General features: G+C 41.3%; 1 protein-coding gene across 8 annotated transcripts in view; it reads left to right on the top strand.

Annotated features, from left to right (window-relative positions):
* ARHGEF6 (Rac/Cdc42 guanine nucleotide exchange factor 6) overlaps positions 1-19,203 on the top strand; it is a 123,814-nt gene that overhangs the window by 91,953 nt on the left and 12,658 nt on the right. For 4 of the 8 annotated variants that reach the window (XM_033403656.2, XM_033403659.2, XM_049705187.1 and 1 more), the window contains 10 exons: positions 3,296-3,434; positions 6,055-6,114; positions 8,091-8,237; positions 11,253-11,339; positions 12,149-12,227; positions 13,449-13,594; positions 14,653-14,790; positions 16,372-16,392; positions 17,575-17,668; positions 18,800-18,889. In XM_033403656.2, coding sequence (XP_033259547.1) covers positions 3,296-3,434; positions 6,055-6,114; positions 8,091-8,237; positions 11,253-11,339; positions 12,149-12,227; positions 13,449-13,594; positions 14,653-14,790; positions 16,372-16,392; positions 17,575-17,668; positions 18,800-18,889 — 1,001 coding nt within the window. The remainder of the gene's footprint in view (positions 1-3,295; positions 3,435-6,054; positions 6,115-8,090; positions 8,238-11,252; positions 11,340-12,148; positions 12,228-13,448; positions 13,595-14,652; positions 14,791-16,371; positions 16,393-17,574; positions 17,669-18,799; positions 18,890-19,203) is intronic. The other 4 variants (XM_004278726.4, XM_033403655.2, XM_049705186.1 and 1 more) reach the window with 4 other exon arrangements.

Raw genomic sequence — 19,203 nt, 5'->3', positions numbered from 1 at the left:
GACACTTTTCTTCAGTTTTCCAGCCCAACCTAGAATATACCAGAGCCCCATCCACCATGCATTCTCTAAGGGTATGTTGAGTTTCAAACAACATTCATACATTGAAAACTGCTTCTGTGGTATCACATCACATATACAGAACCTGTTAAACTTGAAAAGCACTTCAAGCAGGCTGTATAAAACATAAAAGCTGCATTTGAAAGACAGATTGTGTTTTGGTATACTGACATATATTTGCATGTTATATTTGTGTATGATATTAATTTGTGCATTAAATTTATTTGGCTAAGTAAAATGTGTCTTTGAGGATCTATTTATCATAATGGGCAGTGGCTTTATAAGGCAGTTTTGTTCTTTTGTTGCACTAGTCTAATGTTACTTTTTCCCTAATAGCCAGTGTTTTATTCTGAGATAGTGATCTCACGTTATATTGAAAAAAATTTTTAAATTCTTTTGTAATATTTAACAAGCCTAGAAGTTAGAATGCTGCATGGAAAGTAGAAGTTAGAATGCTGCATGGAAAGTAATAAAGTACACGTTAGCATTTGCTTTTAATTGTAACCCTTGTATCAATTAGAGTAGAACGTTGAGGATGCAGGTAGTTATTTACTCATGGAAAGGAAAAAATAAGACTTGTTTACCAAATTGAAAAGAAATTAGGAAAGTGATTTTCTCAAAATTACATACCCAAATGCTCTCTCCAACTTCGAGTTATTTTCCTAATTATATTTTATATGTGATGATCATTTTTTAGTCTAAGCCAAATCTGACCCACAGGCAGGTTAACCTGTGTTTCCCTAGTCGCTTGCATTAAGCACTATTTCTTTTTTAAAAATTTTTATTGAAATCTACTTGATTTACAATGTGTTAGTTTCAGGTATACAGCAAAGTAATTCAGTTATACATATATATATTCTTTTTCATATTCTTTTCCATTATGATTTATTACAGGATATTGAATATAGTTCCCTGTGCTATACAGTAGGACCTTGTTGTTTATCTATTTTATATATAGTAGTGTGTATCTGTTAATCCCAAACTCTTAATTTATCCCTTCCCCACCCCCTTTCCCCTTTGGTAACCATAAGTTTGTTTTCTATGTCTGTGAGTCTGTTTCTGTTTTGTAAATAAGTTCATTTCTATCATATTTCAGATTCCACATATAAGTGATATCATATGATATTTGTCTTTCTCTGTCTGACTTACTTCACTTAGTATGATAATCTCTAGGTCCAAAACACTATTTCTTCTAGAAGTTCTCCCTGCATTATTCAAGTCAGCTCAGCTCCCACCCTCCTTTTTTTCATGGTTTAGACCTCAGAGATGGTCCATGCCACTGCTGTGTTCCACATCGAGCATCAGACAGTAGTGATTTCCAGCAGACCTGGGTATGAACCTTAATGTAGCTATTTACTTGCTTTCACTCACCCTTTCTGAGTCTCATGTTTCTCGTCTGTAAAATGAAGATAACACCTGTGTTGGAATGTTGTTGTGAATATTAAACAAGAACAAATGTATGCAGATATCTTAGCATGAAAGATTTTAGCCTTATAAACCCCAATATTTAAGGTTCACAATTTTAGCAGGAAGTAGGTTTTATCTCTGCTTTACAAATGAGTCAGCTGAGGTTGGTAACTGATCAGGGTCACTGAATCTGTTTTATGATTTCAAGTCCAGGGCACTTCCCTCCCCTTGGCTGCTTCTGGAGCAAGACTGCAAAAACTGATAAAACAGGTAGGCTTGATGGTTAGATGTGACCACTCAGATGAGATCTATCTTCCGTGACATCCCTGTGATTCTGCGTGACTCAAGGTTGCTGTGTAACAGCTGAAACGATGTCTTTTTCTCTCCTGCTTGCAAAAGCCAAGAAGAGGGAGAGTATCTATAATAGGGGTAACCTGCAACCCACCACACCCCCAAACCCCCTAGTAGGTTTTCACTGATAGCAAGTTTCTTTGAACACAACACAACTTTTTGCAACATGCCACAGTTGGGAACCGCTGTCGAAGATGTGTTCTAGGAGAATAAGTAGATCATTTGGTAGTAGAGGGTTCCTCTTGGAGAGGGATGAGAAGATTGGTGGGGCCAGTGGGAATCCAAAAAGTTAAGACTTGATCTTGCAGGCAATTGGAGGTTCCTGAGTAGGAAAGCAACAGGAGTTAAGTGGTGGTTTGCAGGGTGCTTCACAAGCCGGAAATCCTGGAAGCTGGGGGGTCCATTGGACTATTGCAGTGAACTAGACCGGAGAGATGAAGGCCTGAGCTGAGTCAGTGGCAGTGGGAATGGAAAGGAATAAACAGGCACAAGAAGGTTTGTGACGGATTAGATATGCGTGGGTGAGCAGGGAGGGAGAGGGGTCAAGAGATAAGGCAGGTTTCCTTCTTTAATTCTATGTTGCAGAGATATAAACTAAAATGATCTTGCAGCCCCAGGACTCAGTATCCTATTGGTGGAAAGGAGACAGTCCAGAGGGTGCTGAAGGGCAGAGAAAACCCAGGCTTAGACTTAGACATTTGCACAACATGGTTCCTAAGATATTAATACAGTCTTTTTTTTTTTTTTTTTTTTTTTTGGCCACACCTCGCGGCTTGTGAGATCTTAGTTCCCCTACCAGGGATTGAACCCGGGCCCACGGCAGTGAGAGTGCAGAGTCCCAACCACTGGCCCACCAGGGAATTCCCTACAGTCTTTTCTTTTTTTTTAAAGCCGAGTTATTTGGGTAGGCTGCTGCACTGTTTTCAGATCCTAGGCTAAGTGATTAGACATGCAAACATGCTGCTATCTGGATTTAGGACTTGATTCTCGCTCATTACAAGTGGGTGTCCCAGTGATAGGGAGCTCTTGGTGAGTTACTCCCCTTGGCATCTCATCAGCCAATAACTAGAATGTTTGCAGTGACTAAGAAAAGATTTTTTCAAACCTGACGTTGAGGTCGTATGATAGATTGTATGCCCCATGCCTCTGGGTGCAGGCTTCTTAAGGGCAGGGGTTTTGGTTTTCTTCACGGCTGTATTCCCAACAGAGAACAGAGCCTGTCACTTAGTAGGTGCTCAATAAATAATTGTTGGATGAGAAAATAAAGCCAGGGATCATAAGTGCCTGGTTCACCGCTGTAGCCCAGTGCTGTGCGCCATGCTGATTGAATTGAGTTGAAGTGCGTCGGACAGCATTTGTGCTGGTGATCCAAAATTTATTTGGTTTTCTATGCTGTGAAATACAGGAAAATCATGTTCAGTTGGTAACTCTTTACATGGAATATTAAGCAGTAACAAAACTATATTCATTCTTTTGCCAGTGATGATCTGGAACGATTTATGGAAAATCAAGGTGCATCTAGCCCAGGTATCCTCATTTTAACAACAAGTCTCAGCAAACCTTTCATGCGACTGGAAAAGTATGTTACTCTCTTGCAAGAGTTGGAACGGCATATGGAGGTAAGGGAAGGCGAGCTATTTTAAGCTCCTGTACAAAGGATGAGCCTCTGCTCTGGAGGAAGCAGCCAGTACCGCCTCCAAACTAGCCTTACTGAGGAGTTCAGAAAAAACCTGGGTTTCAAAATTTACTTGATCCAGTCTTCCCTCTTCCCGGGCTTTTAGTTTTCCTCTTTATGCAGCAAAATAAGAATGGGACATTCTTTTTTTTTTTCCCCCTCTGAAGATTTTTTTTTACTTATTTTTACTTATTTTTTCCAGCTTTATTGAGGTATGATTGGCCAATAAAAATTGTATATATTTAGGTTGTAAACGTGATTTTTTAAAGGTGTACAATGTGATGATTTAATATACATACATTGTAAAACCATGACCACAATCACGTTAATTAACACATCCATCACCTCACATACCTACCTTTTTTTTTTAGTGAGAACTTTCAAGATCTTTTCTTTTCTTTTCTTTTTTTTAAACAACTTTGAAGTATACAATACAGTATTATCGACTATAGTCACCATGCTGTACATTAGATCCCCAGGACTTATTCATCTAATAACTGAAAGATACCCATACTTTACTATTAAATATTCGTGATCATTCTCCCTCCCCTCTCTTCTCCCAGCCCCGGTCCTGTTGCTTCCTCAAGTCTCTGCTCACTGGTTGACTTAGGTTTACTTCTGCCCTCTCATCTGTAGATGGTGGTTCTACAGAGAAATCTTCCACCAAGAAACCTTCTGTTGCTCTGATATATGAACCAGCTTTCTTGTGGGAGCTAAACAAAGCAGAACAGCATCAGAAAACGTACAGAACATTTTTCATTATAGACAGGAATGTTTATCCCTAGAGCACTGTGGTCATTCAGCTTCATGACTCTGGATTACAATGGAAGATTCTGGTGTTTCTTTAAAGATGAATAAATGGGTCCAGTCTCAGTTTCTCTGTTTACGCAGCCATACATCTCCATCAAAGCCCCCTCACATTTTTTGTTTAAAAATGCACAGTTTACTTGCAACAGCTGTAGCATAGCTATCACCTTTTCTAAATATTCAGATTTGCACTGAGGCCTGAGGATTGAATATTGTTGCCTCAAGAGCCCAAATCCTCTTTATTAGAAGCCCGTCAGCAGGGGTAGCTTCTCGAGCCGCTCTTGTGTGATGGAGCATGGGGGATGGGGATGGGTGAGGAGGGCCCGAGGGGGGAAGCTGCGTTTACCCTACTTGTTCTTCCTGTGTCTGGGGAAAGGTTTTGAGGTTTGAAAGGGTTTGATTATCTTTAAAGAGAAAGGTTGCAGGAAGGTGTTGACCTCTGGATGGCTTTCCAAAAGCTAAACCTGTTCACCGAACCGTTTGTGGTTTGCCCCTCCTTGTTTTATCACAAAAATCCAGAAACGCGTGGCCCCAGTTTCTGGAACTGCTCAGTGCTGAAGTGCAAACAGACACTTCATTTGAGGAAATAAAATCCCAGGTGCTCCCACTGCTTGCATCCTCTGTCCTGGCCCTTTTTGTCTCAGAGCCCGTTTCCTCTCCTCCTCCACTGGTGCTGGTGGTCACCTGCCTTTGGCTGCCTTTCATTTCCCACCATCAGATAATACGTATCCTGAGAACAGGTTCACCATCTGGTGAGACACTTTATCCAGCTTTCTGATCACTGAGTATGGCTGCTGGCTCATGGCAGAGTAGAACTTGAACTTCTCAACGATCAGCCGATTTGCAGAAGGATACATTTATAAAGGAGTACAACCTTTCTTTTCAGAAGCAGTGCTGCTCTTGGCTTGGGTCAGAGCCTTAGTCTACTCAGCTCTGTATTTTATCACCCAAAGCTGATCAAACAGCAGATTTTGTCTTCCTTTTACTGCTGCTGAATTCCAGAGGTTAGCTGGACATCTCCCGCAAGGAGCCCTACTTTCCCTTCATAAACAGTTATGCAGATGTGGATCCCTCAAAGCCATTTTGAACCTGTCCACTTTTCAGGGTTGTGAGTACCGTGGAATTGCAGACCAAATATAATCAGCTTGCTTAAGAAGGAGCACATGGTATGAGACCTGGAATTTTTTCCCATCTGCCATGTTGAGTCTGCTGAAAGAAGATGGAGGCGGTGTAGGAAATGAGATTGGATTGAGTTCTCTCTAACCACCACTCTGTTTCTACAATTCCCTACCTCTTGTCATTTACTAACAACATGACCTAATGATGCCCCCCCACATAATTATTATTAATTATCCACGGTATAACAGCAAAAAGGCAAATGGGAACTCTTGCCTCGATAACTGTACCTAGTATGTTGTTACCAAATATATAATGTGTTCCCAGCCATCTTAATTTCTTCATCACCTAATCATTAGAGGTGCTGAGATTCCAAATGCTCAAATGCTGTTTTATTTTTTAATCTTCAAGTTAGCATACGGTAAAACTGACTTTTTTCTTTTGGGGTACAGGTCTATGACTTTTAACATGTGTATAGATTCGAGTTACCACCACTACTGTCTTGATACAGAACAATTCCATCATCCCTCAAAATGTCTTCTTTGGATCCCTTTGCAGCCACACCCTCCTCCCACCCCTAAGCCCTGCAATCACTGCTCTGTTCTCCTTTAATATTGTTTTAAAATGTATTCCTTTAATAGGACACGCATCCCGATCACCAGGATATTCTGAAAGCCATCCTAGCATTCAAAACTCTCATGGTAGGTGACGCTCTAAAATTATAACTCTCCATTTTGTATGCTTTGTTCCTAAAAGAGTGACTTGTGTGTAATGTTTCTTTCCTTCTGCAAAGGTCTCTAGAGTGGAAACAATAAGCTCTAGTGACCGTATCGCAGTGATTGTTTCATTTACTGTTGTCTTCCAAACATCATGCTTACCTGTGAAAGGTTGCCAGGCTGAGGGTGTAAAGCACTCATTTGAAGTCTCTGCCACATTAAGCATGGCTGTGTAGGTGGGGGGTTTCCTTTTGTCTCTTTGTCTTTACCCCCGTGTTACTCACCTTATGTCTGTGCAACTCGTCCTTCACTGATCGGCATCAATACCGGATTCGTCTACTTATGCCGAAGGGTGTGAGTCTATTCTTTGCATATGAAAAAGAAATCCTTCATCAAATCTAAAAGGAAAAAGAAACCCGACTAAAATACAATTGCTGTATATAGAGTGCTATCAAAGTTACCTTTTATCTTGAATCTCGAGCACAATGGCTTAGTGTCCTCTTGAACCCACTGAGGTAAAACTGCTCGGTGGCATTTTAGGAGGAAAGAAAAGGTTATTTGGGGTGATTGATGAAGTTGAGCTTAATTTTAGACATTTCTGTAGTACTCCAAGTGATGGGGATCAACGTTTAGTTATTGATTCTTGCTGTAAGGTTGTGGTGCAACATTCACCATCACCTCGTTTTTATTGCTGTCGAAAGATCTGTACCTGACGTGTCCACAGTTAAACAGCAAGTTGAAGACCGGAGTGTAAGGTATCAGGTTAAAATTGCTGTTGTAGGTAAAAAATGGTGGAATATTGGCAGTTTGACATGGTTCAACCTAATGGAACAGCCCACTGAAACCCATGGCATTTATAATTATTTGTGTCCCTTCTCTTTTTTCCTATGTAAATTGAGTATAAAATGTCTCATTTGAAAAATGATATTTCATTCTAATCATTTTACATGTTGTAAAACTTGCTTTGATGGTTATAGTATACTTATTCCCATTCTAGGCCTCAAAAATATGTGTACAATGAATTTATTTCCTCAAGTTTCCATTTACCTGAAAGGGGCAGCAGAGATTTTATAGAAAACATGCCCCAAAACACTATGATAGTCATTTGGAAACAGGAACATAACTAACCATATGCTTATTTTCATACTCAATTTGGAGTGAATACTGTTAAACTATTTTAAGATAACTTCACATTTTCTGAAGCAGTGAGATATATATGTATATAGTATATACTCTGTACAAATATATAGTAGTCATACCCCACGTGTTATTTCTTGGCTTGTATTTTCAGTTTGTATTTGTGAAATTCAGTTGTATCTCTTTTTCCAATCCTTTTAGGGATAAAAATTAGCTTAGTACTTTTTCATAGCAATCTACTACTGGTCCCAAAACAAAGTATAGGACAGTGCCTATGTTTCATTATAAGATCAGTTTGATTCACTGCGGCAGAAGGAGTTTAATTTTCTCTTTTTCGATAACTCTTGGAGTCATTTTGTAAAGTAAGATGTCACTTGGTTGGAAACTGAGTTAGAAAACTAAAATTGCTTTGTAACAAAGCACGATTTATGCAAAGGTAGGCAAGATGGAGAGGAGCTGGAGCGAGCAGGGACACCAAGCAGCAGATCTGAACCTACTGGTCCTGTTTGATGTGATTCTGCTACTTGTCTTCCCTTGCTCCTTGTGGGGAGGGAGAGGCAACCCCCTTCCTCCTACCACTTTATCTTGATGTTTTGCAAAATGAGAAATGGCTCTTCCTTACAAAATGTTTAGGGGCTGAAGGCTAGAGATTTAAGGTAGTGAATCTTTCCGTCTGTCCGGAACGGACCAGGTGATGGGACTCATGGTGAGGAATAGGGACTCAGCGGAAATCTGATAGTCAAGAGCCGCTTCTTACTTTAGCCTTGTTTTAGGTCTGTTTCAGAAGAATTCCTATTTCAGTATGCTCTGCTTTGGTTCTGTAGGGGCAGTGCCAAGATCTCAGAAAGAGAAAACAGCTGGAGTTGCAGATACTTTCGGAACCTATTCAGGCATGGGAAGGGGAGGATATTAAAACCTTGGGAAACGTGATCTTTATGTCGCAAGTAATGGTGCAGTATGGAACATGTGAGGTAAGAGGTTTCAAATCTCAACACCCTTTCTTCCGTCTTTTATATATTTCTTCCTTTATTTCTTCTTCCATCAAGGTCAAATGCTCAGACTTTTTGCATCAGAAACTGAGCACCTGTTCTTTGCCCAGCCCTCTGCTTGGTGCTGTGGGAGCAGTTAAGAGAAAAGAACAGCCATGATCTCTGCCTTCAAAGAACTCATTAGAGACAGATTAAAACCCAAGCTGCAGCTAGAAGACAAACCAAAATAGTCAATGCCATATCATGCCATCCCTACAATAGATTCCACAGAAGTTCAGAGAAGGGAGAGACCAAGAAAAGACTGTATGCAGATAGGACTTGAGGAGGGGGCCGTGAAGAGAGAGGGGGAAGATTTTGTAAGGGAGAGGTCATTCTTATCTCAGGAGAGAGCAGGGATGTGGCCTTTTTTCTTCAGCGCACTGAGCCAGCCAGTTTATTAGGAGCAGAGGAAGCATCCTGGGCAGAGTGAAAGAGCAAATTCATTGGGTTCGAGAGAGGCAGGTTGTGAAGAACCTCGGATGTCAGCCAAGGATATTTCAGCTGGACTCAGCAGGAAACCATGCGAGGCCTGAGTAGTAGAGAAACAGGGGTGAAACGAAAGGGGTGTTTCGTTGTGACAGTGACAACCCGACAGCTGTGTATGTCAGCTAAACTGGAGGGGATGGGGCTAGAGACAGGCCATCTGGGTTGGAAAGTGGTAAGTACCCCCCAGGAAGGTGGTGGCAGAGAGAACGAAACTTAAGGGGCAAATATGAGACCTGTTTAGAAGGGAAAGCCTGTAGGAAGTGGTGAGCCAGAGGCTAGAGGAAATGACGGATGTCATTTCAGACCTGGTAACTTTCAAGTGATGGTGGGTATCCAGGAGGAGATGACTTGTAGGCAGCTGTTGAAACGGTATAGAAATGTGGGTAGGAGGTCAGTTAGAGGCAGAGGTTTACATGCCCCTGACAGATGTGCCTTCTTGGGAAGTAAATACCCAGAGAGAAGCACGGAAGCCTGAAGATGGATTATGTCTTTTAGGAAGGGAGCGGGGTAGGGGAAGAAGGTTGATTACATCACCTGGTGTGATTTATGGGGTATTACCATCGTCCTCTCCCTCCCCAAACATCTTCCTCTACTCCCTGACAGGTCTCTGTCAGAGATTCATTACTGTGGTTACCAAAGGGGAAAGCGGGGAGGGATAAGTTAGGAGTTTGGGATTAACAGATTCAAACCACTATACATAAAATAGATAAACAACAAGAACCTACTATATAGCACAGGGAACCATATTCAATATCTTGTAATAACCTAAAATGAAAAGAATCTGAAAAAGAATATGTATCTGAATTACTTTGCTGTACACTTGCAGCATTGTAAATCAACTATACTTCAATTTAAAAATTGGAAAAAAAAAGCAATCTCATTTAAAATGCAGATACCCTGTGGAAGGTTAATGCAGCGACTCTAACAGTCTTTCATACCTTTGGGATAAACCTCTTGGGTAAAGCAAGGATGAATCAGTGCCGGAAAAAGATGAAGCAGGGACTCCCTGGCTGTGCAGTGGTTAAGACTACACGCTTTCAGTGCAGGAGGCTGGGGTTCGGTCCCTGGTCGGGGAACTAAGATCTCGCATGCTGCACGGCGAGGCCAAAAGATTAAAAAGAGAAAAAAAGACAAAGCAGAAGATAGAGGAGAATCAGGGGAGTGTGGTGTGTCGTGGAAATTCTAGGAGGAGCATTTGAAAATGGTCAGCCTGCTGAGTGCTGCAGAAGGGTCAGAGGTCAAAGAGTATGGAGACTGGGAAGAAGCCATTGGATTTCTCTAGAAGGCAGTGATTGAAGACTTTGAGAGAGCAGCAGGGGTGCAGTTAGAGAGGGATCAATGGGGAGAAAACAAAGGCAGCAAGTAATTTGGCAATAAAATGTCAAGAAATAGGGTGTTATGGCTAAGGCGCCACAGGGGGCAAGTGAAAGCTTATGAGATGGACAGGAGATGTACATATGCTCAAGGCAGCAGAAAAAGCCAGTTAGACAGGAGAGGCAGCTGGAAGCAAGAGCAGGAGATGAGACCAAGCAAGAGAAATATGTGAGAGAACGCAGAACACTTGTTAGAAAAATTAGCCTTGAAAGTTGCTCTTCTCAAGCGGGAGAAAGGAGACGGAGCCAGGCATGAGGATAATTGTAGCTAAGATGGCCGGATGCACGAGCCCAGCGCAATCTTTGGCATCTACTCACTGCATGTCTAAGGGGTTCAGAGAAGCCTTCGTGTGTAAAATTTCCTTTAGTGCCATTTTAAAAAGTGTTTCCTTCTTTGTTTTATATGGGTATAATAATTATTGTGTAGTTATTGATTAACGGTAATTTTAGGAAGAGTTTACCATACATGTTAGGGCATAATAAATTTCCTATCACCTGAAAACCCCTTTATTTGGCCACTTTTCAAAGTAAAATCATTTTCACTTTGAGAATATTGAGACTTACATTGTGCTCTGGTTGCACCTTGGGCAGGAAGGCATTAACTGTGTGACTTTTCAGGCTTACATGCTTGGGAAACAAGCATGGTTGTTTGTATTTAACTCTTATGTACAGGAAGGACACAGATAAACTGGGGGCCTATATCCATTTTCAAAGTAAAATTAAATGCATTTTGTACTTTTAAGTTGGATATCCTTTTTTTTTAAAAAAAAATCACTGTGGGGGCTTCCCTGGTGGCGCAGTGGTTGAGAGTCCGCCTGCCGATGCAGGGGACGCGGGTTCGTGCCCCGGTCCGGGAGGATCCCGCATGCCGCGGAGCGGCTGGGCCCGTGAGCCATGGCCGTTAAGCCTGCGTGTCCGGAGCCTGTGCACCGCAGCGGGAGAGGCCGCAGCGGTGAGAGGCCCATGTACTGAAAAAAAAAAAATCACTGTGTTTCATTGCCTTATATAAGATCTATGTTACAAAAATGATTCCAGAAATTCTTAATAAGCAAAATGTGCAATTTCTATTTTTCATTTAATCTTTTTCCTTCCACTTCAGGAAAAAGAGGAGCGGTACCTCATGTTATTTTCAAGTGTCTTGATAATGTTATCTGCAAGTCCTCGGATGAGTGGCTTTATCTATCAGGTTAGTAGATTTCATATAAAGCAAATAGCAAGACCCGTAATGAAAACAGGTTTCCATCCAGATGCAATATTTCCACTCCGGCATTAAAAGCTCCAGCCAGAAAAGACAGAATGTTCTGTCTGACCCTTCATGTAATTAAACAGTTTATAAGAGCAGATGTTCCTTCTCTCAGAGGCGTATGTGTTAGCATAATGAGTTTATCCTGAATGTCCACTGCTCTGGTTATAAGCTAGATTATGAATGTGTAAATAGAAATTGAAGTCTGCAACTAGATGAATTAGCAACAGAATTTTCCAGGCCCATATCATATCATTATTGCTGAGAAAATATAAAGTTGAGACTTGCCCCTATGGTTGTCTTATTACAGTCACATCACGTGACTCAAGTTTCTGAGATGGAAGTCATTCAGCTCCTTAGGAAATTCAACTTCCTTTAGTCTGCTCCCAAAACACGGAGTACTGTAAGTTACTGTTGCCTATATCCTATCTTGGCCTAGCGATTACTAATTTTCATGAAATTCGAGTTTCTACTTTGTTTTCTGATGATCAGGAAAATGTGTTAGAAAAGTAAACTGTGATTAAATCCTGACCTTATGGTTTAGGGTGTGTTAGCAAAACACAACCCCCATTTTCCCCTTGCTTTCTTGTCTGATTAAAATTTAAAGTGGGGAAACATATTATCTATTGACAGACCAAAGAAATATGTCTCTCCATAATTCACCAGTGATTCCTAAGAGGGTCAGAAAATCTAACAAATAAGCAGAGACATGTATAACCACAGAATTAATGGGGATATTCTTTTTCTGGTAGGGAAAAATACCAATAGCAGGAATGGTGGTGACTAGATTAGATGAAATTGAAGGGAATGACTACACATTTGAAATCACTGGTAGGTAATTTTCTCTTCTTCATGTAGCTACTTCAAATTCTTTTTGAAATGCAGTGGGGTTTAAATAAATAAGTGCTATTATTTTCTGTTATATAATCCGTGAGCAAGTTTTACATGGGCATGGCAAAGCATATTACATTTCCTGGGTTAATTAGTCTACAGCAATAGCAGGGAAACCTCCTGGTCATTCAAAAGCCTCGGCTTTGCCATTAGTTTCAATCTTCTCTTGTATAAGAGCTACTTGTTAGAGCTAAGAAATAACAAAATGGACCGATGTAAATGTAATTTTCTCTCCCTTCTGTCGTCTGTTCCCTGGTGGCAGAGGAGCCATTTTATCACCAGCCTATGAATTAGCAAGATTTGGGTGTGTTTTTAAAAAGTGCTGAAAAGCCGTGAAACTTTCTTCACAAATTGAGCAAAATGCCACACCTCCATAATGCTCTGTGACATTTTGGCCTCTTGTCCCTTTTTCCAAACCTGTTTGATATCCACCTGATGGTTGCACTTTTTGCACTGACACGACACGATGGCTAACACTGGGATGCTGGCCGCAGGCTTTACCCCCTTCTTTCCCAATAGGGAGCCCGAGATTTGGTGTTGGCCCAGAGATTGGAACCAGTCTTAGTTGGATCTTGCTTCTTCTTTTTTTTTTTTTTTGCGGTACGCGGGCCTCTCACCGTTGTGGCCTCTCCCATTGCGGAGCACAGGCTCCGGACGCGCAGGCTCAGCGGCCATGGCTCACGGGCCCAGCCGCTCCGCGGCATGTGGGATCTTCCCGGACCGGGGCACGAACCCGTGTCCCCTGCATCGGCAGGCAGACTCTCAACCACTGCGCCACCAGGGAAGCCCTTGCTTCATCTTTGATATTGGGTAAAGCAATACAATATTCTCATTTTAGACTATGAACTAGATGGACCCTGTGCTTACATTTTTGGATTGGGAGTTTGTTTAGCGTGAAGTTTTCTACTACTTCCAAGATTCTGTAAGTGGTAGAAATCCAGGATGGTTTTATAAATCAGATATGAGCATTTATGTCTTTACTTTATTATCAGAGCTTATCTGTTCCTGATAGAGAAGTTTCAACAGGGTTAGCTCATAGGTATGAAAACGCCTGAAAATAGACACCCAAGTCCTAGCTGCAATGAAGTGTGTTTATGAATGAGGCAAGCTCAAGCTCCTCCTTGCCTTTTGTTTCCAAATGCTCCTAATCGGGTGTTGCAGGTAACATAGTAGAGAGAATTGTGGTCCACTGCGGCAACAACCAAGACTTCCAGGATTGGCTGGAGCATCTGTACAGGCTGATCAGAGGACCCGCCTCTTGCAGTTCCTTATCCAAAACATCATCATCATCTTGTAGTGCTCATTCCGTAAGTACTCCATCTGTCCTGTCCAGGGATTATTGAGTCTCTTGTCAAATCTTGCCTGCTGAGGACTTACAAGAAGTGGTGAGCATGCCCTTAGCCTTTGCATAGTCTGTATTTGTAGGGTTTGAAGTACAGTCAAACCTCACTAATTCTGGTTTCTTGTTATGGAGGGAGACCCATCCCAATGAACAGAGTTTGACTTAGAGGTGTGCAGCTTTGTCTGACAGTATTAAGGTACTCCAACTAACTGCTAGCAAAGTTTTTCTGGCCAGAAGTCCTGCTAAGATGTTTTAATGATAAACAGCATTTATTTTAATCAGCAACCACTACGTTCTTTTTAATAATGTGCTAAGTCAAAGGAAATAGTTTACCTTCGTGAGTACTTGAACATCTCCGTGCAATCTCATTTATGCATCACATTCCCTCAGTAACCTTTAAGGGTGAACTTTGAGCGTTGTCTCCTTCCATTTTATCATAAATTTAGAGTTCATGGAATTTGAATTGATGAGATTTTGCTGTACTTGCCGAGTGAGATTGAAGATGTGCTGTGTTGTCTGTTAACACTCAAACCTGTGATGCCCAAATTCCAGTTTTGAGCACAGTGTGTGGTGGAAAGAACAAGGGCTTTTGGCATCAGATCTGGGTTCAAATCTTGGCTTTGCCAATTGCTGGCTGGTTACTTCACTTTGCTAAAGTTTGTCTTAAGTTCTTCTCAGGAAATAACCTATTTAAGTGCCTAACTGAGTGCCACACACATGACCAAACTCATTAAATGTTGACTGTTACTCCACTTTCCTCCCTTAGAGGGGAGAAAACACCTGACTTGAATGAAATTCCAGGACAGAGGGAGGGCAGGATCATGGGATGTGGAGTGAGTTTTGTGCTGTTCCTTAGAGACCCCAGAGTCTTGACTGGAAAGCGCCAGTTCTCCAACTGGAGACTTGTTTTCCCGTCTTTTCCTTTCCGGGGCTGCCTTTGCGGATGCAACAAAGCTATTGCTGTTCTCTCAGTGTGTGGCCCAGGGGTCGGGTTCAGGTGGCAGATTGCCAACATCTCATCAGACATTCTCCCAGTCTTTTAGCTCTACTGGACAGCCCCGAGGACCCTTGGAGCCTCCTCAAATTATAAAACCGTGGAGCTTAAGTTGTCTGCGACCTGCGCCTCCACTTAGACCATCAGCAGCGCTAGGTTATAAAGAGGTAATTTTGCTACATACGGTATAAAATGCTTCAGACAAGCTGATTTCGTAGCTTATTACAAAGAGTTCTGTGGGCATGTGCTAGAATTGATGATAGGTGATACATGTCAGTCAATCTCGAATTGCTAGACTCAGTGATTTTTTAAAATTAATTTTCCATTTCCGCATTGTCCATCTACACATATTTCTTGAATATCCACAAGGTTTCTGTGCACTGCCTGAGTTTCCCTGGTCTCCCCCTGGAGTGCCTCTGGCTTGCCTTTATGATTATATGATAATTCTATAAATAGGTCATGATGTACACACATCTCAAACAAATGCCACTTCGTTAGCATTGAATTGCTAACCAAGCAGTCCCAATTCTGCATTTGGAATCATTTTGATCTCTTAAACCAAATCAGTAAAAGTCTTATGGGACCAAGCCATGGGTCTGAACTATGAAAGTCTGAATTATTTGCTGCAGTGGAAAGAGAAAAAGAATTTAGTGAAAGGAGTGTCTTTTAAAAAGAGGCTTTTAAGCGACAACCCTAGAGAACATATGATATTTGGGTAGAATGCGGATTTCAAGGTTTTTTTTTTTTTTTTTTTTTTTTTTTTTTTTTTGTCTAGAAGTGGCAGTCAGGAAATGTCAGTCACTATCTTCCATAACTGTGCGGAGCATTACCTTTTCCATCCAAACGGTGGTTTGTTTTTTTTTTTTTTCCCCTAACAAGTTTCTCATCATTTCAGCTTTCGGAAAAGATCCTCATATATTAGTAACTATTCTTTAAATAGGTCTTACCGAGTGAAGATTTAAGTCTGTGACAATTATGAGACATGTGTTAGAATCATGGTGCAAAGGCAGCATATATTTTTGTGTCAAATGTGTGTTTTGATGAGTGGCGCAGACTTAGCTCAATTTTGAGTTTTTGATTTAAAACACCATGCTTCACTTAATTGTTTCACTTAATTGTTGCCTCCAGTTCTTAATGCAGTAAAAGTAGGACAATATTTGGATATGGGAGGATTTTTTGATCCTTTCAACCTGACATGATAGGAGAAATAATCCTTGAGCCGAATCTTTACTATGTACCTCTATTCAGAATTTGGCCAGGAAACAGCCCCACAGGTTGGCTTTGGAAATTGACCAGTGATTCCTGCAGTTATCCAATTCTCTCCTCTGATTACCTAAACCAGGAGTGCCACTTCATAGTTACCTAAGTCCCCTTTTTAATGATGGATATTTTGTAATTGTCAGTTACTAAGTTCAAATTAAGGTGAGCTTTGAAGGGTAAAGTTGACTTAATCCTTCACAGAACTAATCCATTAAAACTAAGGCATGATCACTTTGTTTCTGCTGGGAGATGTGTAGTTCAGTTATTTTCAGCATTTGTTTTTCTGCACAGAACTGTATTCCTTGGGCTTTTGCATGATGATATTGCATCTGAAACTAATGTGGGAAACATGATGATATTCTCTCTGTGTAATTTATGATAACACTAACATTTCAAATGTTGTTTTAGAATTATTGATAAATGGATTTGGTCATTATAACCATCGACCTCTCACGCTCATCTTCTCTTTCTTTACATATTCACTTTAGAGGATGTCTTATATCTTAAAGGTAAGGGTAGAACGATATCTTTGGCGTACAGTGACATCATATAATGCTGTGCTGTAACCTTTGATGAATGAAGCTTTCCTTTATGCTTGTTTTGTCCCTTGTTACAATTGGTGGCTAAAATATGAAGATACAATTCTGACATGTAAGTACTTTCTTCAGAAAAGTAGGCTCTTGTGAAATATGTGCGAAAATGTCATCTTCTAATGCCTCTAAAATGTCTGTTTTCCGTGGGGTTTTTTATATGCTCTTTCTATTTTTCCTGTTATTTTTGTCACATGTGAGTTTTTCATGTCTGTCTGTTTTCAAGTCTAAGTGGATCACTGAGGCTAAGTGGAAGAAATTAAATTCTTTGTTGCAGTTATTTTTAAGGTAGTGATTGTTAACCATGCATCCTGTATATACATTGCATGGGAGATTGGAATAAGATGATCACTGTTTACTTGGGTACTTAATGAGCACCTTTTTAGACCTGCTGGTTATTCATATGGCAAAGGCAAATCCAATAATTCATCTCTCTTTTTTCTACTAATTAAAAATATGACTTTATAGATGTATGTTTAAGCTTGCTGTAGGTACGCTATGCCTAACCCCAAATTATTTATCAGGAAATCCTTCATTTGGCTCTTCTCTCTGACTACAGGGAATTTACTTAGTCTCTCTGCCTTAATTTTCCTGTCTCACAAATGGAAATTGATATTCTTCTTTGTGGGACTGTCGCTAAGGAGAATTTATTTAAATAGTTTTGAAGCTCTTCAAAAAGCGGTCCATACCCCATTAATAGTTACAATTGTTATTTCATTCCCTTAAAGCTGTATCAGTGGGGAATATAAACCAAGTTAGGAAATACTGTTATTTCTCTAGGATTGACATCCATTACTTTCTCTGCAGATGGTACCCTAAAGGCATTTGGCCTCCTGGAGAAGCAGCCGCATCTGCAGTAGGCCCACACCATTCTTATTCCCATCTCTATGGCAATTGAGAGGATAATAGCATTGCCTCGGTTTCATTTAACCTTTTAGAGTTTATTGGAACCATTTTTATTGTGTATAGTATTAAATCCTGATACCCTCCTAAGTGAGACTGTCAAAAATAAGAGAGAGCCGTTCTATTTAATTTCATTTGCTTTTTTAATTTGTGTTTTGGGGAAATTTTTAATTCATAAAGAAACCTCTATCCTTACAGGAATCTGGTAAAAGCCCCAAAACGATGAAGAAGTTTCTTCACAAAAGAAAGACCGAAAGAAAGCCATCGGAGGAGGAATATGTCATCCGCAAAAGTATGTGTTTCGTACTTTTAGAAAGTTGGTTATGGATGAGGAATTTTTTGAAAGAAGAGGATTCGAGCAGTATGTTCTCAGCATCACCTTTGACATAAAGAAAAATGCATGGGAAGGCTTGGCCGCCACCTCTCAGATTTTGCAATAAGCTGTCTCCTGCTGCTTTTCATGTCGTCTTAGGCAGACAAACCATCTCTATAGTTTTCATGTTGAACATTTGGCTCTACCTGGTTTAGAACCACTAAAGGGACCCATTTGCTATGGAGACATTTTTTTCTTCCCTCTTAGTTTCTAACACCTGAGATATTTGCCTTTACTGAGATCGACTAAATAGGCCCAAAGCCTGAGATCCTCTGGAATTTTAATGTTCAGTGATGTTCTCAGTTAGTCAAGGAGGCAGCCTGCTGGCACATAGAAACAGGGCTGGGTTTAGAGGCAGGCTGCAAAGTCGGTCAGCCAATCGATATGCACACATTTGCCTCTCTGGGAACAAGGTACTCTGGGACACACATGAAGGAGTAAGTGATGTATCACCAAGGGGTGACAGAGCTGTGTGTGTCAGTCCGAAATACAGTCTGGATAAATCTTTGCTGGACTCTAGCTTCTGCTTCCCCTACCCCTCACCTCACCCCTGGATGTGCACAGCGGCGTGTTAACAGTCATTTCTAGAATGAGTTGGAGGGGGTTGGGGGAATGAGAGGGAGAATCAGTGACTAGGCTGGCTGGTTGGGAAAAAATGGGTGGGATTAATGGTGGAACGCTTCCTAGAGAAAGTGAGCCTTGAAATTTGATGGAGAGGAAGGGTGTGGTGTATGGGATGAGAACTGGGGCCAGCGCCAAGCCCAGGGCTGGCCTTGTAGCCTCCGAGACACTGGCAGGACCCTCCAATTTTGAACTCCAAGTGGCTCCTGGAGCAGGCCACTCTCGGTGCTGAACTCACTGGTGCCCCATCCCTTTCCCAAGGTGGATGTGTCTCTGCTCCACCATGCCAGCCGGTCAGCTTTTTCTCCTGCCTTTCGTTAAGGCCACTGGTCAGAGAAGCCAGTGCCTGGCACCCGAGTGCACTGCATCATTTCGAGGGTCCAGAGGCATGTATCTCCCTGAGGAGTCACGATTCGTTACACTTGACAGGTACGGCTGCTCTGGAAGAGGACGCTCAGATTCTGAAAGTGATCGAAGCCTACTGTACCAGTGCCAACCTTCAACAAGGCCACGGCTCAAGTAGGTTCCCCCAAACCACTTTCTCTAATGAGTGATGTTTCTTTGCTACTGCTCACTGCCTCTTAGAAAAAGAGAACAGCAACCCAGATGGGCTGCAGGGTGTGTAAAGCAGGTGACTTGCAGCAGAGGGGCGGGCACAGGGCTGCATCTTTCAGATAAGCTGCTTTTAGCTACCAAGCGGTTTGTTTACCCACTGTTTCTTTTCACCCAGAGACAAAGAGAGATGCAAGAGTAAAAAAGTTGGAGGTGATAGAAATGAAAATAAATTTTTTTTTAAAGTCACTCTCCTTTGAAGTACGCAGATACCTTCACCA

This window comes from Orcinus orca, chromosome X, assembly GCF_937001465.1.
Source record: "Orcinus orca chromosome X, mOrcOrc1.1, whole genome shotgun sequence".
In the NCBI taxonomy this organism is placed as follows: domain Eukaryota; kingdom Metazoa; phylum Chordata; class Mammalia; order Artiodactyla; family Delphinidae; genus Orcinus; species Orcinus orca.
This window is presented reverse-complemented; position numbering and strand designations above follow the sequence as displayed.